At 36.6% G+C, this 18757-nt stretch overlaps 1 protein-coding gene across 2 annotated transcripts in view; it reads left to right on the forward strand.

The window, feature by feature from the left end:
- Positions 1-337: 337 nt before the first annotated feature.
- Positions 338-18757, forward strand: part of LOC114664662 (mitochondrial Rho GTPase 1-A) — a 53468-nt gene continuing 35048 nt past the window's right edge. Inside the window, exons 1-9 of one of the 2 annotated variants that reach the window (XM_028818855.2) lie at positions 338-678; positions 5779-5837; positions 10805-10886; positions 11156-11199; positions 11297-11350; positions 11448-11500; positions 11923-12031; positions 17435-17536; positions 18400-18498. In XM_028818855.2, the coding sequence (XP_028674688.2) occupies positions 642-678; positions 5779-5837; positions 10805-10886; positions 11156-11199; positions 11297-11350; positions 11448-11500; positions 11923-12031; positions 17435-17536; positions 18400-18498 (639 nt within the window). In that variant the 5' untranslated portion in view covers positions 338-641. The remainder of the gene's footprint in view (positions 679-5778; positions 5838-10804; positions 10887-11155; positions 11200-11296; positions 11351-11447; positions 11501-11922; positions 12032-17434; positions 17537-18399; positions 18499-18757) is intronic. The other variant, XM_028818856.2, reaches the window with a different exon arrangement.

Consider the following 18757-nt stretch of genomic DNA (forward strand, 5'->3'; position numbering starts at 1 on the left):
ATGTGCAATGCACCAGTAAGTTCACATCCACATCCTGCTGCAGAAGAAACTTATCCAGTTGTATCCACAGCTTGCAATCATACAGTAGTGTTGACCAAACCTTAAACTTTAGAATACTAATTCTTCTACTTTAGATGCAATTTTCTGTTAAAAATTATGTTTTTCGTTTCTACCAATACAGACCGTCCTTGTTCTTTTCGAAATCTTTTTTTCCACCTTAGCGTCAGCTCTCCTTCTCAAATACAGTACATTTGTATAGTGAACGTATAGATTAGCTTAGTTAGCGAATATGAACAGCGAGTATCGTGGTTCGCGCGGTTTGATCCTCTTTGTTCGCCGTAGCGGCCTCTGTCGCTGAGGGAGGAGTTTGCGCGTGTGAACTGAGAGTTGTGCTCGTTGCAGAATGTCACCTAAATCGTGAAGGAAAGGAGTGAGGTGAATTGGCGCCTGAAGCTGTAGAAGTTGCTGTACCTCGCAATGCCCAACGGTGGACTTTGTCACGAGTGTCTCTGTTGAAGCCATACACGTTAAACCGCGTTGTCCGCTTTGTCCTCCGTGTCGAGGCGGCTGAATCGCAGGCCTGGAGCACTCACTCCTGAGAGCCGGAGAGGAGAGGAGTGGAGGAGCAGGAGGCCGCCAACATGAGGAAGGACGTGAGGATCCTTCTGGTGGGAGAGCGTAAGTTGCATGCATGTGCAAAGATTTTAGACATACCTTCACCTGGCGACGCCTAAGTGGAGGGAACGGGTGGGAAATCAGTACCTGGATAGAGGATACCGAGCTAAGAGCGGGAGCACCAGTAGCTTAAGGGCATAGGGGGGTGGGGGCGATAGCAAAAAAAAGATGATTTATCTGAAATGAGGAGTTCATGATGACGGCGTGCTAGGGTTTCCCACTAAATATAGGGCATGCTTTCGACGGATTGAGGAGTCGATGTTGGCTGTCTGAATTACCGGTGTCACCGATTACAAGAGAAGGGATCCAACATATAGAGAGAAGTCCTTCTGTGGAGGTGATAGCTGTGTACCGACTAAAGGACGTTGAAGTGAAAATGGGGCTGGGGGCGTGACCAGAGTGACAAAAAGTGATCATCTCTGGAAGCAGGACATCGAAGAAGTCAAAGGAAAGGGGAAAAGGTTAGGGATATGAAAAATCGATGCTGAGAGCACGTAACTGGAGTGAAAACTTGATGCCGAGCAAGCATCCCTAGAGGGAGAAGGCAATGTAGAGAAGCCGTCCCAGGAGTGAGAAGATGATGCTGAGAGAGCCGCACTAGAGAGTGAAGGCTTGGTGCAGATTGTTAGAATGTGGTACAGAACTAGACTTGGAGTACAGCTTTAATTGCGATAAATCAACAGATATGACTAGATATTTATTTGGACCTGTATCTAGAAAAATCAAATTGTACAACCAGGGATCATTAAACCAATCGTGTTAATGGGACCAGAACATTGTGACAGAGTGGAAAGCTATTAAAAAGTACAAATGAGGGGGAGGAAAGTCCAGAAAAATGGGGAAATTGGAGACATTTGGTCAATTATCCAAGTTTATCTTCAAAGAACTTTGAAGAATTAATAGTAATGTTTTTTTTTCATATGATGAATCAGAAATAGTATGGAATAGGGTTGACACAATACCAAAATTTCAAATTTTGATGCAATACAAAGATGAGTATTGAAATTTGATGCCATTTTTGATACCCAATGCAGTATGAAATGGAATCTCAATAAAAAATAAACTTAAATAAATTGCATTTCTGTATGCATTCAAATCATTAAATTGATGAAAAAAAAGTTTTAAGTCATTAAATGCAAACACTTCAAGTAGTGCAGATTTTTTGTAAATGGTAAACAAGTTTAAATCTGTGTATATGAGCACGTGGAGGAGTAGCGGCACTCTATGCAATTGAGCAGTACAAAGTTATAGCGCCTTACACTATGTTATATATATATTAAATGTGGCAATATATGATTTTAAAGTTGCACATAGTAAAAAAAGAAACACTCTACAAGTTACAGTTTGCAGGAAGGGTTTAAGGGAGGAAGAGCACCCGGGTGCTAAAAGAGTGTTGCTCCTAAATGAACAGCACAGAATGAAACTGGCCTGCAGTTAAAAATAATTGCAAGACTCCCTGTCTTTATTCTTTAAACTTACTACACAAAATGTTTTAACCTGTATGGGAAAAAAAAGTCCCATCCCAGCTTCATACGCAACAGTTTACAAGCTTATACTGATTCATGTTACCGTAATTTAAAAATAAGATGCCTACCTCTTGAAATTTTTTGTATTCACTCACATGTCTGTCCTTCAAGTGTCTGACTAAATTGGTTGTGTCAGCCCCTTTAGTTGGTATTGTGCAGTAGCAAGTCTTGCGGACAGGCTTGCGTGTATCTTGTGATTTTTTTTTCCATCTCCATCTGGTACAAAGCTGGTTTATTTCCAGCCATTGTGGCTGTCTTTTTTTAATTAAGTAACCTGGCAGAAGCCTCGATGGCTGAAGTTGTCATCTTATTAACTCCAGTGAATGGCTAGAAACAGGGCTGCAACTCTAGCCTTGTCCATTGGTAGCCTATTATGCTCAATTGTCAAAAGCCATCCCGAACCGGAAGTGTATTTGTAAGCCGATGCCATAAAAAATGAATAATGAAACAACTTAAAAAAAGGTTAAAATCAATACTCATTGATCTTTTGATAATTCTGGAAAGCCTAGTATGGAAACAGACAACACGTAAAGACCTAACAAACAAACATAAAGATATTGCGTAGTAGAATGTAAGGGCAATGTAACCAACAAGGGTGGCAGGCTTCAAGGCGAATTTAGAAAAAGGAAAAATAGGCCCAAGAGAAGCTTGCAATGAAGAAGAAACTGTAACATGTTGTAAATGTGTGAAATAGCAAAAGATCTATGGTACACAATGGAAACAAAATGGAGTAATTCATTTAAATGAAAAGAAATAGTGTGAGACATGGTGTTGTGTGGCATGGAAAAGTTTAAAAGAGTCACCCAGCTACAAAGTAAACACTGTGTGAAATTAGTAATTGGGACAGAAGCACTGTGGTGGTCAAAAAACAAAGTTTAAAAGAATAAGAAGATAGTAATTAAAGGAATACAGAAATGTGTGGAAGGAGTAAAGAATGCATGACTAGAAAGGAAGAAGAAACCAGAGCTGTCATAGAAGTGAATGAGAAATGTAAAAAAGCAAATAAAACTTGCAGATGAGTTGGTGAACAAAGACACAACTTCTACATGAGGGCAAAGTTTGACACGTGAATTACGCGTTATCCTAGAAGGTGACTGAAGCACATTGAGGGGGTGTGTGGTGTTGCCGTCTGTTACAGTCAATCCAAGAACATTGAGGAAATCAGACCATAACTAACATCGGATCCTTGTAAAGAGTAACTCTTAACAAAGTGAAAAGAGACCGATAGTGTAATGTATTGTGTCTTAAATAATGGAGTTGAGGAAATTTAAAAAAAAAAAAAAAAAAAAGCAAGCAACACCTCACTGTTTGTGAGAAATTAGGGGCATGACTGGATGGACAATGTTTGGAATCTGGGTGTTATGCAGGAAATTTGGGGGAAAAGGGTGTCTTTTATATTTGAATGTTTAACAGTGATAGTGAGGAGAGGCCATTACTAGGCCCCATTAGATTGGCGATTTAGTTGTGTGGTTGAGAATGAGATGTAATTTAATTAGCCACATTAATCATCTGCTCAGGCTGGGTGACATCATTATAATCCTGCATCTGCACTGAAGCTGAGGGAAGACCCATTTACCTGATTACTTGAAATTAAAAAGTCAACTGAATTAAAATTGGATCTATGTACAAGATTTAAAAATGTTCATTAGTACTTAGACTAATAAAAATCCAAGCAGGGCTGTGCGTGTTACTGTAACTTAATCTTGCTTGAAGCAGATCAACATTTTCTCTTCATAATGTGAATTTTGTAGCACATCCCAAAGAAGTACATTTCTTGCTTGACACACACATTTACACTCCAGTGTCTAATTCTAAAATATACAGTGTGGCGTACTGGTTAAGGCTTTGGAGTGTAGACTTCAGACCCTGAGGTTGTGAGTTCACATCCTGGTGCTGATATTGTGTGACTATAAGCGAGTCTCTTCACCTGCCTGCGCTCCAAGTAGAGAAACAGAAGAAGCGGATCCAGTTGTATCTCGGATGTTGTAAGGTACCTTAGTGTCAGCTAAATGATAAGTAATAAAAGATAGATAGAATTCTTTATTGTAATTATGCATACACATAACAAAATTTTTTGTTGGTAGGACTCTGCTTTAAGGCAGAATACTTAAAATACACAATACACTATAAATAATAAAATAAACATAATAAGTATATAAGACAGCAGCAATAAAACATCATGAAGTCCAGACTTTTCCTGAGGTAGTACGCCTGCAGAGACCAGTGATCTGTGTGTGTGGGTCTGCAGGGGAGGAATACGAGTGTGTGTTTGATTACGAGGGAAAGTGTGTGTACATGTCTACAGGGGACAGGTTAGGGGTAGATGTATGTGTGTGTGTATCAGCAGGGGCAGATGGACTTCACAGCTCTGGGGAAAAAGCTGTCTTACAGTCTGCGGGTACGTGTTTTTATGTTTCTGTACCGCTTTCCCGAAGGCAGTGGTACAAACAGTCCATTTCCCGGATGGCTGAGATCCACAGCTATACATCTGGCACTCTTCTGCACCCTTCCAGCATATACACAGTCCAGGTCTAGGAGAGGACTTCCCACGATCCCCTGTGCTGTTCTCACCACCCGTTCCAAGTCCTTCCTGTCATGTGCTGTGCAACTGCCGTACCACACTGTCATACTGTGACAGAGAATGCTTTCTATAGCGGATCTGTAGAAGTTTGTGAGCAGCCGAGAGGAGAATCCAGCACGTCTCATCTTCCTGAGGAAGAAGAGTCTTTGTTGGACCTTCTTTACCAGGTGAGATGTGTTCAAAGACCAGGTCAGATCCGATGTGATGTAGATAACCCAAGAACTTGATATTGTCCACACACATTACAGCCTCCTCATGTATGAATATTCATGTTCTGTTCTTCTGGACCTCCTATAGTCCACAATGGTTTTGCTGGTGTTTAAGATGCACCATAGTGCTAGGTGTTGTATCAAAATGCTACAAGGTTTATTTGAACTGACACCTCTGTCTTATAATGCAGGGTCAACATCAGTGTTGAAATTTATATCATTCTTATGGAATGTTTGTCATCAGATACACACTCACAGTTACACAAAAATATATAAAATACCCCTGCCTTTTACACTTTCATTATAAAAACCTTTTGCGATTGAGCATGCAAATCAGTTCATTTTTTAGACTCCAAACAATGTGAAGCTTATTCTTACGGTACCTGGAATTGTCTTTTCAAGTAATAGTAAATTTGTCAGTTATGATCATTAACATGATTTTGTTTCTGATAGCCAGTCCACTTTATAAATGATGGTTGTAGCTTTTCATAAATTTAAGCCTGAATTATACCACGGATCATTTAATTCCTGATGTGTGTTATGTGCATCATTTGAGACATGACAGAAGAGAAAGTTCCTACAGAAATCTGTAATTTTTTATTGTTAAAGCGCTTTGTTTTGTACCTGTCTTAAGATATACTTTCATTGCAAAAAATGCAACAAATTTGAGATAATATTCATGTTCCCTGAAGACTGAACAGTGATGTTTTAGTTTATAATTAAATTATTTATGTCCCTAAGCCAGCTGCCACTGTGGTTTCACGCTACTCTTTGTTCTGTTTTGCAGCGAGAGTTGGTAAAACATCTTTAATTATGTCGCTGGTCAGTGAAGAGTTTCCAGATGAGGTAAGCTGTTGTATAAAACAGGCCTGACTTTAATTATAATTGGTGCAGAAATCTGTTTGTAATATTCTAACAGTTATCTTGGCCGAAGCAAGTACTTCAAGATTATAAATGCAGATTAAATCTAGCCTTTCTAAGCTGCTTTCACTAATTTCATCATTCTTCATTACAGGCTGTACCTCGTTCTACTTCTTGCTCTTTTAATGTGTGTCACTTGATGAGGAGATGAAATATAACAATGTGCTTTGTTTTAGAAGTTACCCTCATATTCTGAAAATTTTAGGATTAGGTGTGTCAGCAACACATTTTTTATCATTTTATTAAATTGTGGCTATTAAGGTTTATTTGAGTTTTGGGTTCCCTTCCTTGGAACAAGTATTTATTCTATTATCTGGCGTTTGTTTATTTATTCTGAAGTGAATGCATGTTTTATCAGAGGCAAATGAGGAAATAATTTTATAACTTGCCATCAGATCCCAAGCAACAATTCTGTAATCACGGGTTAGCTTTGGTGGTTATAATTTTGGTAAGAAAAAAAATGTAAATATGTATAAATTCTAAAGAAGGGTACAGTATTTTCAGTGTTTTTAATTCAAGTTTTGATATATAGATTTGAAGAAAGAGTTAAATGGCACTTTGGTTTAACAAGACGTGTCATTGCAAGGTGATTTTTTTTTTTTTTTGCTTTGAATTATAAGAACGGGTCATATTACATAACTTGACATGACCTCTAGTTGGAGAGTATGTCAGCTTTAACAGCTGCTATTGCTGAATCTTATTTTTGAGAGTGTCATATTAGACAATGAGTGACTGTCCCCTCATGATGTCCAACTGGGGTTCATCTAAGTTATTACAAAAATACAGTGAAGCTGGTCAGGTCAACTCATTTTCACATCCGGTCAGTGTGCAGTACCCTAGAACATGACAAAGTGCCCTGCACCAAGGAAACACGAAGCATTGAACAGACCTTTGTGGAGACTCCTTAGTTCGCTAAGCCTTTCTGAAATGCTCGTTTTAATTCTTCCCTTGAAGTCATCATTGTTCTTTAGGGTGTGTGTGATTATTGTATTCATTGTGCAACTGCTTAAGCTTTCATTAACTTGTAACTCGTACAAACAAGGGATCATCCCTACAAGGTGTGAATTGCTATGAGAAAAAAAAAATCAAGCTAATTTTAACACTATTAATATTATCAATTTTGTTTTAACAAGTTGCAGAGACTTGTAGCTCCTGTTAAAATTGCTATAACTGAGTGATAGGCTTGTAATATTACTATCGGCAACTCACTGTGATTTTCTAAAGACTTTTTAAATAAACAAAACAAGTGAACGTTGTAGGAAAAGTTGTGTAATGTAACAAGGGTAAGAAATAATTTTTTAAAGGGGGGGTTTTTGCCCCCACTGATTAAAATCCAGCTGAAGTTTATATACAATTGCAGGCATTTTTCCCAAATGTGTGAAACAAATATTTTGCTTTATTAGAGTAGTGAAAAGGATTACTAAGTCTCACCAATAGCAGAAAAAAAAGGCAAATGAAATATTGTATACATTCAGTTTTCTTTCTTTTTTTAATTTTTAAAACATAAATCATAACCAATATATTCATCCAGTCAAAAGAAGACATTTTTCATATAGGTCAGTGGTACTTGAAGTGTTTTAGACTGAGGTCTGTTCTATAAAGTCGTCAAACATACGGGTATTTATTTATTTTGCTAAAGATATGTTAAAAATGCAAAAATTCTAATTCATTCTTGCTAGTTTTTATGTTTTAAATTCCTGAATTTAAGCCGTGGACCACACGGCCATAGAGATAGTATAACAGTAGGCAGAATGAGTGCAGTGATGCAGCAGAAGCATAAAATTTAAAGTATTCAGTGGCCACAGGTGGTCTCTCTAGACTGATGTAAAAGTGAATATAAAAGAGAGACGTGCATATTGACTAATAAAGGTTAGACATCAAAGGAACTGAATTTACACAAGTGCCAAATGTTAGAAAGAGATCACAGGAAATAAACCAGAGCAGAGCAGAAGGAAACGGCACTCAAGTAAAAGTCGCTATTGTAGTACAGAGGTCCTCATGTTTGATCCTGGTGGAATGCAATGGCTGCTTGTTTTTGTAACAACCCAGTGACTTAATTAGGAGCCAGTCCTTGTTGAATATGGCTGGCTGGTGCTTTCATTCAGTCATGTAAAATCATTATTATAATCATAGATCTCTTTGTTGTGAGAGTATCATCTTAACGATTTTTGATCAAGAGCATATTAGTAATTCTTACTCCTTCATTTTTTTCTCTCTATCATTTCATTGAAGATATTTTATTAATACAGATACAGTACTTTGTGATGAACACACACAGATCAGTTTTTTTTTTAGTTTAGTGCTGGGGGGCCCACTGTGACCAGTTTCACAATCAGCGATTAATTTTTTCTGTAATTGATCTTGTCTTTCAGGTATCGGGTGTTTTCTCTTCTCTTTCTTGGCTTTCAGGAAAGTGTGCCCTAGTTTTAAATGCTTAACCTGTTTTGTTATTTTCTTATTAGTTCCCCTTTTTTTGCCTTTTTTAACTATAATCTAGCAATGAGTGCATTTACATGTGCTATTACAGTTTTTCACAGAAACCTTTTTTTTTTTTTTGTTGTTGTTGTTGTTGTTGTAAAGGCCATGTAAACCCTTATTCCGGTTAGAGAAACTTATTGATCTCTGAGAAATCTGGTTGACACACACAGATTTCTCCTGGAGTGACCTGATTACTTGGCCATGTAAACCATTGACTGGGTTACAATTAAGGATTTTGTAGTCCGTTGTACTCGGTTCACCTACGTGTGTGTTTAGCTCCACACAAGCTTGTCAGCAGCCACGGGTGGAAACATCCACAAAAATGATATTCCTGAGGCAAATGCTTGGGAAATTGCATTATTCCTCCTCCTTATTGAATTAATCTGTCTCAGTATTTCGGAAATAGCTAAATTTATGCTGATGAGCTGAATGTACAGTGCTGCAGGTAATATGTTAAAGTAACACATTATGTATTCCTTTTATTTTTTAAAGTAACGAGTAACCTAATATAATACTTGTTTTAATAAAGTAAAAATACCTGTATTTTAATTTCCCAGCAGCACTGGGTATAAGGCAAGAAATACACATGCTAGTATGCCAGCCTTTTGCAGGGCTCAGTTGCACAGTCGATAGAGTGTGATTCATACAATCTGGCAACAAAAAGCTATAAATAAAGTGACAGTTTAGTTTTAGTCCAACTATTTTCTATGGATTTGTTGAAATAGTGTGATTGGGTGAGGCAGCGGCCAGTGATCATACTGCAAATCATCGGTGGTTCATGTAATTTTATTTACTTAACAGCACACAAAGGACTAAAGGCATTTATAAAACATAAGAAAAAAATCACAGGCTTCAGGCTTGTTTTCTGATTCACAGCAGCCGATGGTGGCATTTAATTCTTTTTTGGGCAGTTTAATGGCATTGGCAAAAAGCAGAGAAGGCATGCATACTGTTAACTTTTTGTTCATTAATAAAGTTTTCACTTGTTCTTGTTTATTAATTCTTTTGGGTACTCCCCGTGGCAATGTATGGCAAAGTCAATGAAGCTTTACAGTTACTTAGCAAATAAGTAAGATTGTGTGCTTCACAGTTGAAGTTTTAGATCCGTTCCTCATAGACCTAAATTAATTTCCTAGTGCAGATGTTGGATGGTAGCCTGAATTTTATAACTTTTTGTATAATAGACTGATATTTCTGACCAATTTAAAAGTCACTTTGTTCAGATATGAGGAGCGTCACACTTGACTTATCTTTGTACATCTCAGGAGTTCCGTGGGCTACACTTTTGAGAACCACTGACACTGATACAAGTTTCAAACTGTTTTACTAATGTAGTTTAGCCCATGCCTAATCCATCATCAGATTAACCATTACTCACTCTATGTAAACGTGTGACACATGAATATTTTTTTTTTTGTGTGTGTGACCAAATCAGCGGCAGCAGTGTTACTGTACAATAAGCCTGGCAATACAGTTGAGATAATTTATCAGCATTAATTTCAAGTAATTTTAATCTACATGTTTAAATAATTGGCAGTTTGTCCTCTTTAATAGTTCTGAGCATTGTGCTGTTGGTTGTGTTACTGTGTGTTGTGATAGTGGAGGGCTTTGCAGTAACCGGTCATATAAGGAAGAGGTTTATTTTACATTATAGAAGTAGGAGAGATATAAGTATTTAAACAATTAAAGTAGAACATTAGAAGGTCAAAGCTGAGTTTTAGAGTTTTAATGACAGTTAATAAATATTCTTTGCATTTATAATAGCGCTTTTCTCACTACTCCAAGTGCTTAGCAATAAACATATCGGGAGGGGGTCAGAGAGACCTCCAACTCTAAAAAAGATTCTTTGTGTTTTCCAAATTACACCCTTTTTTAAATTAGTCTGATCTTGCGTACTAGAATGATATTCTTTGGCAGCAGCCTGGGGATCTGTCACCTGGAATTTTTCAAACCCTTGCCTACAGTGGTGCACAGACCGATGAGAATAAAAATCTTGGCATTGTCAGTAATGATAACTCTGAAAAATTACATTCCTCTTGCCTGTAACAGTATAGTGTTCTTTACCATTGATGGGCTTTCTATTTGAGCAAGTCATTTTTTAGATAGAAAAAAAGAAGTGCTTGATAATGGAAATTGAAACTAATTAAGATCTCTGTGAAACATGAAATGTTGCAAATCAAAAATTATGTGCAAATGGATTCTGGCTTTGGCTTTATTTCCTTCTTTGTAATTTTCAGACTACCCCGTCTTTTCATGCCTGCTAGTTTACATAACTGTGAAATGGTCTGAAAAAGGACAATTGTGGTATAAAAGAAAATTATAATGTTAAGTCTGGGTCATTCAGGTAGTAGTATGCATCAAAGAGAAATTACTGAAACATGTTAGTAACTGTAATCTGATACGCGTTATTTAAGGTTCCACTTCGAGCTGAGGAGATCACCATTCCCGCTGATGTCACCCCAGAGCGTGTCCCAACGCACATTGTAGATTATTCAGGTAAGAAAAGCTCAAGTGAAATGTAACAAAATGTTGTATTTCAACTGTTTATCAGATTGGCTTCCAAAAGGTGCTTCATTTCTCAATGTCAATAACAGAACCTAAGGCTTTTAGTTATTTTTAAATTTACAACAGAAGTTCACTTTACTTGCACTATTGTGCAAATAAACTATAATTACTGTCAATTTTAACTATCATAGCTATTGTTACCGTCAGATTTAAAGTCTTTATTAAGCATAGTAAACAGTGCTTATGCTTTTCATCTCCAGAAGCTGAGCAGACAGATGAGCAGCTTTCCCAGGAGATCTCCAAGGTATGTGATTTTCTTGAGATGCTGCTATTTGTTGTTGTTGTTTTTTGTTTTGTTTTTTCCTTTAGCTGCAACTTTACATTTTATGCTCTTCTTTCAGGCCAATGTAATTTGCATTGTGTATGCAGTGAACAATAAAACTTCAATAGAGAAGGTATATCCATTTAGAAAATATTTCAAAAGTTATAGCTTTAGCAGCAGCCAAATTATTAAAGTTTTTATTTATTTATTTATTTATTTATTTTTTTAAGGTGACCAGTCGATGGATTCCCCTAATTAGTGATCGTACCGATAAGGACAGCAGGTACAGAGAGCAGTTTTATTGTGGCTTTCAGATTTGCTCTACAAGCAGATATGATGCTCCGCATTATTAAGTGGTTTAATGATATTTAATTTGATTTAAAACAAAAGCACAATAGGAAAGTCAAGATGCAGTGTTTTCTTTATTATAAATTTTGTGATTATTCTTTTCTAGAGCCTTCTCCCACTACTCTCTTTTTCCCCCCACGTGATTAATGACCATTAGTAGCTTATTTTTCAAGATATTGAAATTTAAATCACTGACTGATGTCAAACTGTTGATGAATTTTTCAGTCTGACTGATGAAGTTCACATTTTGAGGGATGACTGTTTACTTTATGCTGACTCTAAATTGCTGAAGTGTGTTACTTTATTATTCTTTTTCTTGTGTTTCCTAATTGTGTTTATCATCTTTTAACTTGCAAGAGTGCCATTGATCTTGGTGGGAAATAAATCAGACTTGGTGGAACACAGCAGCATGGAAACAATCCTTCCTATCATGAATAAGTATACAGAGATTGAGACGTGTGTGGAGGTACTTGATTTAACATTTTTAAACTATGTACCTTTAACTCTGTACACCTGTCTATACAAGAGATTGGAATGTAGGTTCTGTACTGCCACAATATGCATGTAATTTCAGGTCATAGCCATTTTGAAAATGGAAGGATTAATACCTTGTGCTTGCCAAGAGCTTTAAGTTTCCACAGTAACAACATCATGTGCTAGCAGAGACTTGAATTTATCTAGTATTGTAAGAATCAATGTCGAAAAATGTGAAAAGTAAATCTATATAAATTAGTACAATTTTAAATTAAAATATCACTATTCTGTATAAAGTGTCAGGCAAGACAAAACTTGTACAAAATATTCATCTGATGCAGTAAAATATTAATTGCACATTAGAAATGTACTATGAAAGAGAGGCACCATTTGACCAGAACTAGGCTTTGTATGGTTTCTGTAATCAACAGTATCACAATTAGCTTTGCAAATATACATTGTGTGTGTATGTGTATATACACACACACACACACACACACTAGGGGGCTTTGCCCCCTGCTCGCTTCGCTCGCCAACCCCTGGGCCTACGCTATGTGCTAGCCTCTTTGTGGTTCTGTCGCTCACGTATGGGCTTGCAGATGTACAATTTAAACAAACTTATTTTCATGGGAATTGTTACATATGCATCAACGCAACGTATAACCGCCCATGATTGAATTTCGTTTCTTTCTCTCTGTTAAATAAAACAACTTTTTTGAATGTTTGGCTCTGAGATTGGTTAATTGTCTTTGCAAAAGCTATTCTAACAGGAAACTGTTAACGTTTTAATACGAATGGCATATCAAGATCTCCTTTGTTGTCTAATGTAATCCGCGGAAGATGTACTACATTACCTTTCTTGGATACATCCTTCTTTCTACAGTAATTTGTGTGGTGGAAAACTGGATGGTGTCAACGGTTGTAGATATTCTTCGAGATATTGTAAGTTGTTGTTTTCATCTTCTTCACGATCACCACCAACTGTTTCAGCATAGTCTATTGATACACATTTAACCAATTTGCAGTGTAACTGATCTACATTTTTGGATGCAAAAGTCTAGTCTTGCGGGACTTGAAAAAAATCTCTTCTAAAAAGTCTTGTCTCGTCGAAGGATTTTTTTATATAATAATAATTATAACAAATGGACGAGCCTGCTGCATCATTTTGTTACTTTGATTTTCAGGGTGTCTTAGAATTCAGCCCTCTGTACAACAACAACATTTATTTATATAGCACATTTTCATACAAAAAAGTAGCTCAAAGTGCTTTACATAATGAAGAAAATAAAATAAAAATAAAAGACAAAATAAGAAATTAAAATAAGACAACATTAGTTAACATAGAAAAAGAGTAAGGTCCGATGGCCAGGGTGGACAGAAAAAACAAAAAAAAAAACTCCAGATGGCTGGAGAAAAAAATAAAATCTGCAGGGGTTCCAGGCCACGAGACCGCCCAGTCCCCTCTGGGTATTCTACTTAACATAAATGATCAGTCCTCTTTGTATTTAGGGCTCTCACGGAAGGACTTGATGATGATGGTCATGCAGACTTCTGACTTTTAATCCATCACTGTTGGAACATCATGGTGCTTTGAGTAGATGGTGGTGGTGCAAGCCACCACCACAAGGACACTGGAAAAGGAAACGGAAGAGAGAGTAGGGGTTAGTACAGAATTTAGAGCCACCATGAATAGTTATTATAATGAATTGGATATACAGAGTATCAGGATTAAAATTACAGTGAAGTTATGAGAAGGCCATGTTAAAGTAATGTGTTTTCAGCAGTTTTTTAATGTGCTCCACTGTATTAGCCTGGCGAATTCCTATTGGCAGGCTATTCCAGATTTTAGGTGCATAACAGCCGAAAGCCGCCTCACCACTTCTTTTAAGTTTTGCTCTTGGAATTCTAAGAAGACACTCATTTGAGAATCTGAGGTTACGATTTGGAATACAAGATGTCAGACATTCCGATATATAAGATGGGGCGAGATTATTTAAGGCTTTATAAACCATAAGCAGAATTTTAAAGTCAATCCTAAATGACACAGGTAACCAGTGTAGTGACATCAAAACTGGAGAAATGTGCTCAGATTTTCTTTTCCTGGTTAGGATTCTAGCAGCTGCATTCTGCACTAGTTGCAAACGATTTATGTCTTTTTTGGGTATTCCTGAGAGGATTGCGTTACAGTAATCTAGTCGACCAACGCGTGAACTAATTTCTCAGCATCTTTCAATGATATAAGACAGGGGTAGGCAACGTCGGTCCTGGAGTGCCACAGTATGTGCAGGTTTTTGTTCCAACCCAGTTCCTTAACGAGAACTCAATTATTGCTGATGAAGCACATATTGCTTAAGTGACATTTTAATGCTTCATTTTAGTGGTCTCGCTTGTTAAGGTTCTCCAACCTTAATTGCTTATTTCAATCTTAAACTTCTGCATTCAGTGTTTTAATTGCTCCTTATTAGCAATAAGATGTAAAACAGGGGTAGGCAATGTCGATCCTGGTGAGCCACAGTGGCTACAGGTTTTCATTCCAACCCAATTGCTTAATTAGAAACCAATCATTGCCAATCTCAGACCTTATTTAATTTTATGGCTTGTTAGTCTGTGCAATGTAAGGCTTTTATATCGTAGATTTTTTTCCTTTCCAAGGATATCATCCAAATGATTTGAAGCCTAAAACAGATCATTTTCAGTCTGTCACATTTTTCTATTAAATGTTTTATTAAATCAAACCGTGCATGATGAACACACACAGATGTAATTGGAAAAAAGCTAGCTGGAGAACTGCTGGCTGCTTTGTCTTTTACATCTTATTGCTAATAAGGAGCAATTAAAACACTGAATGTAGCAGTTTAAGATTGAAATAAGCAATTAAGGTTGGAGAACCTTAACAAGCAAGACCACTAAAATGAAGCATTAAAATGTCACTTAAGCAATATGTGCTTCATCAGCAATAATTGAGTTCTCGTTAAGGAACTGGGTTGGAACAAAAACCTGCACATACTGTGGCACTCCAGGACCGACGTTGCCTACCCCTGATATAAGAGGTCTAACTTTTGCTATGTTTCTTATGTGAAAAAATGTTGTCCTAGTGATATGATTAATATGCGATTTAAAATTCAGATTACAGTCAACAGTTACCCCTAAGCTTTTTACCTCCGTCTTGACTTTTAATCCTAAAGTATCCAGTTTATTTCTAATAGCCTCATTGTATCCATTATTGCCAAGCACTAAGATTTCAGTTTTCTCTTTATTTAGCATGAGAAAGTTACTATTCATCCATTCTGAAATACAGATCAGACATTGTGTTAGTGAATCAAGAGAATCGGGGTCATCAGGTGCTATTGATAAATACAGCTGTGTGTCATCAGCATAGCTGTGGTAGCTCACGTTGTGCCCTGAGATAATCTGACCTAACGGAAGCATGTAGATTGAGAAGAGCAGTGGACCCAGGATAGAGCCTTGTGGAACACCATATAGGATATAATTTGTCTTTGAGTTGTAATTACCACAACTAACAAAGAATTTTCTCCCTGCCAGGTAGGATTCAAACCAATTTAAGACACTGCCAGAGAGGCCCACCCATTGACTAAGGCGATTTCTAAGAATATTATGATCAATGGTGTCAAATTCGGCACTCAGATCTAAAAGGATGAGAACAGATAAATGGCCTCTGTCTGCATTTACCCGCAAGTCATTTACTACTTAAACGAGTGCAGTTTCTGTGTTGTGATTTGTTCTAAAACCTGACTGAAATTTATCAAGAATAGTATGTTTATTGAGGTGGTCCATTAACTTCATAATGACTGCCTTCTCTAGAATTTTAATTAAGAAAGGCAGGTTAGAAATGGGTCTAAAATTTTCAAGAGCAGAGGGATCAAGATTATTTTTCTTAAGTAGGGGTTTAACTACAGCAGTCTTAAGACAGTCTGGGAAGACCCCCGTATCTAATGATGAATTTACTATGTCAAGAATATTATCAATTAGCACGTCTGATACTTCTTTGAAAAATTTTGTTGGTATTGGGTCAAGGACGCAGGTGGAGGGTTTCAGTTGAGAAATTATTTTATGTAAATCAGGTAAATCTATCCTAGTGAAAGAGTTTAATTTGTTTGTAACGGAATACTGGGGTTTAGGAGGATCCTTAGTGTTGGGGAGATATACTATGTTATTTCTAATTTCATTAATTTTTTGATTGAAAAATACAGCAATAGCCTCACAGGTTTTACTGGAAGTACTTAGGAGGCATTCTTTTGAGTTACCTGGGTTTAGCAGATGATAATTCATTACATATATAATAGATATATATATTTAGAACACAAGCAACTTATAAGGGTTCACACTATGAATCAGGTGTGAGGATTGAATGTGAAATTCTGATATTTGTAGTCCAATTCTTTAACTGTTATGCCATACAATTTTAAATCCTGTCTACTGTACTGTAACAAATAGGAGGAAAGTCATCACAAACATAGCTCTATACCAATAGTGAATTGGTGTCTAACTCTTAACTTCTCAGGATTCAGCTTTCATAAATGATCTCTCAAATAACTTTTCAGTGGTTGCTTTGAAAATGGATTATATACTTCTTTCTGTAGTATTTATGTGATTTTTAGTTTAGTTTAGGCAAATTGTTCATTAAATACATTGTACATACAGAAGCAAGGTCACCACTACCACCAGCAGGTGACAGGGAAGGACATAAAATGTGTAGGATGAGGAAAGGGATGTGAAATATCAGCTCATGCTCTTTTAAGTACTAAAGTATTGAAGGAGACAATTTTCTTTTTCTTTATGTATTTAAGCAGTAATATTAAATATGTTTGGGGAATTTATCACCCATGCTTTGTTTATAAGTGTTGTATTTCTGTACATGTACAAAAATGAATTAGAAAGGTTTTTATTAGTAGAAAATTTAATTGTTTCTGTTTTTAAAATGTTTGTGTTTTACTTCACATTAATTTAAATTAGTCATTAAATAAACATAGCAAATGTCCGTGCCAGTCTGCTTTAATGTACTGTGCTTTATGTAAACATTGGAATCTTTGTTATTGTAATCTCATTAACTGACCTATTGGTACATAACTGGGCTCTTATGAAACAGTGTCTTAAGGTTCAAAAGGGGAATGGCTTGTGCTAGGATGTGTGTTTATTCAGATTGGAATAATTGAGAAATTTGATGTAAATGTGAAAGCTATTAAAGCATGTAGGTAGCTAGAGTGCTGAAGGATAGGCTGCCTAAGGTGTGGTTGTTAAAGTTAGTGTTTAAGGAAATAAAATTCATGAAACTCGTGTCAGTTTGCCAGTTCTGTTTAATGTTTGATCTCAAAGTAATTTTTCTTTGGAATACTACTTTTTTTATTTTAAATGATAAAATTTGTTGTTCTTAAAGTGCTCGGCCAAAAACCTGAAGAACATCTCGGAGCTGTTTTATTATGCACAGAAAGCTGTCTTGCACCCAACAGGACCCTTATACTGCCCTGAAGAAAAAGAGGTGCGCCTTACAGTAAACTTTTTTTTAGTTCAGTCATTCTTTATTTATTATTTTCTTTACCATGTTGCATTCCTAATAGTGAATGGAGGTTTTGTTTTGTTTGTGTGTGTACATGTGCATGTGTGAACAAAGCTACATAAATTTACATTTTTATATTACAACTCTGTATTTTAAATGTAGACAGTTGTATACATTTATAATGTATTGCATTGTCACCAACCAAATTTTCTTTTTCTACTTGGTGTACCACTCAATATGTTGAATTTGAATTTTTATACTAAGAGACCTTTTCTGCTGTCAGATGTTTTTGGTCAGTTATTCAAAACACGATGAGACTGTGACCCTGTCCTAACCTTAGCTCATTGTGGAAAATTCTATAACAAAGTTATGATATTACTTAAATCAAAAGTACTTTCATCTAATTAGGAAATTGCTTCTAACAAAAGGCTGTAGGCACTGTGGCCCTTCAAGCCCAGTGCCACCTATCCCTTGTTTAATTATAAGTTCAGCAGTATTGAAAACATTCAAACACTAGTGACATCCATGAATCATTTTATCCTTTGTGACTCAGAAGTATTTATGGTATTATTTAGATGCCTTACATTTTTTCATCTTGTACTGTGATGTTAAGTGTTATTTATAGCTTGCTGTGATAATGTTCACTGCAATTTTTTGAAGAAGGAATCATTGCCTTAGTACTTGCTAAGTACTGATATTTGTACTCAGTACACAAGATTATCATTTTCATCGTCTAGTCACTGAATCTAAGGATTTCACCCAGCCAAGTTCACACTTGGAGAGAATGCTACACGTGTTCAGGGTTACTTGCCAGCATTTAATAATCTGCTTCTGTCTAATTACAGATGAAGCCTGCCTGTATTAAAGCCTTGACTCGCATTTTTAAAATCTCGGATCAGGACAATGATGGGATTCTCAATGATTCTGAGCTAAACTTCTTCCAGGTATGGTAGTGGTGTATTTTATATGGAATGTTTTGACTGATTCCCTCTATTTTTGAATTGTTGTAAAGAATACTGTGAAAAATATATAGTAATCCCCCCCTGTCACTGATCCTTTCCAGATTGTTTCTTGAAAATCAGTTGATGAGTAGTCTTACATGTGTTTTGTGGACTTAGAAAAGGCATTCGACCGTGTCCCTCGGGGAATCCTGTGGGGGGTACTCCGAGAGTATGGGGTACCGGCCCCCCTGATAAGGGCTGT

The sequence above is a fragment of the Erpetoichthys calabaricus genome, chromosome 14, assembly GCF_900747795.2.
Source record: "Erpetoichthys calabaricus chromosome 14, fErpCal1.3, whole genome shotgun sequence".
NCBI classification, from domain to species: domain Eukaryota; kingdom Metazoa; phylum Chordata; class Cladistia; order Polypteriformes; family Polypteridae; genus Erpetoichthys; species Erpetoichthys calabaricus.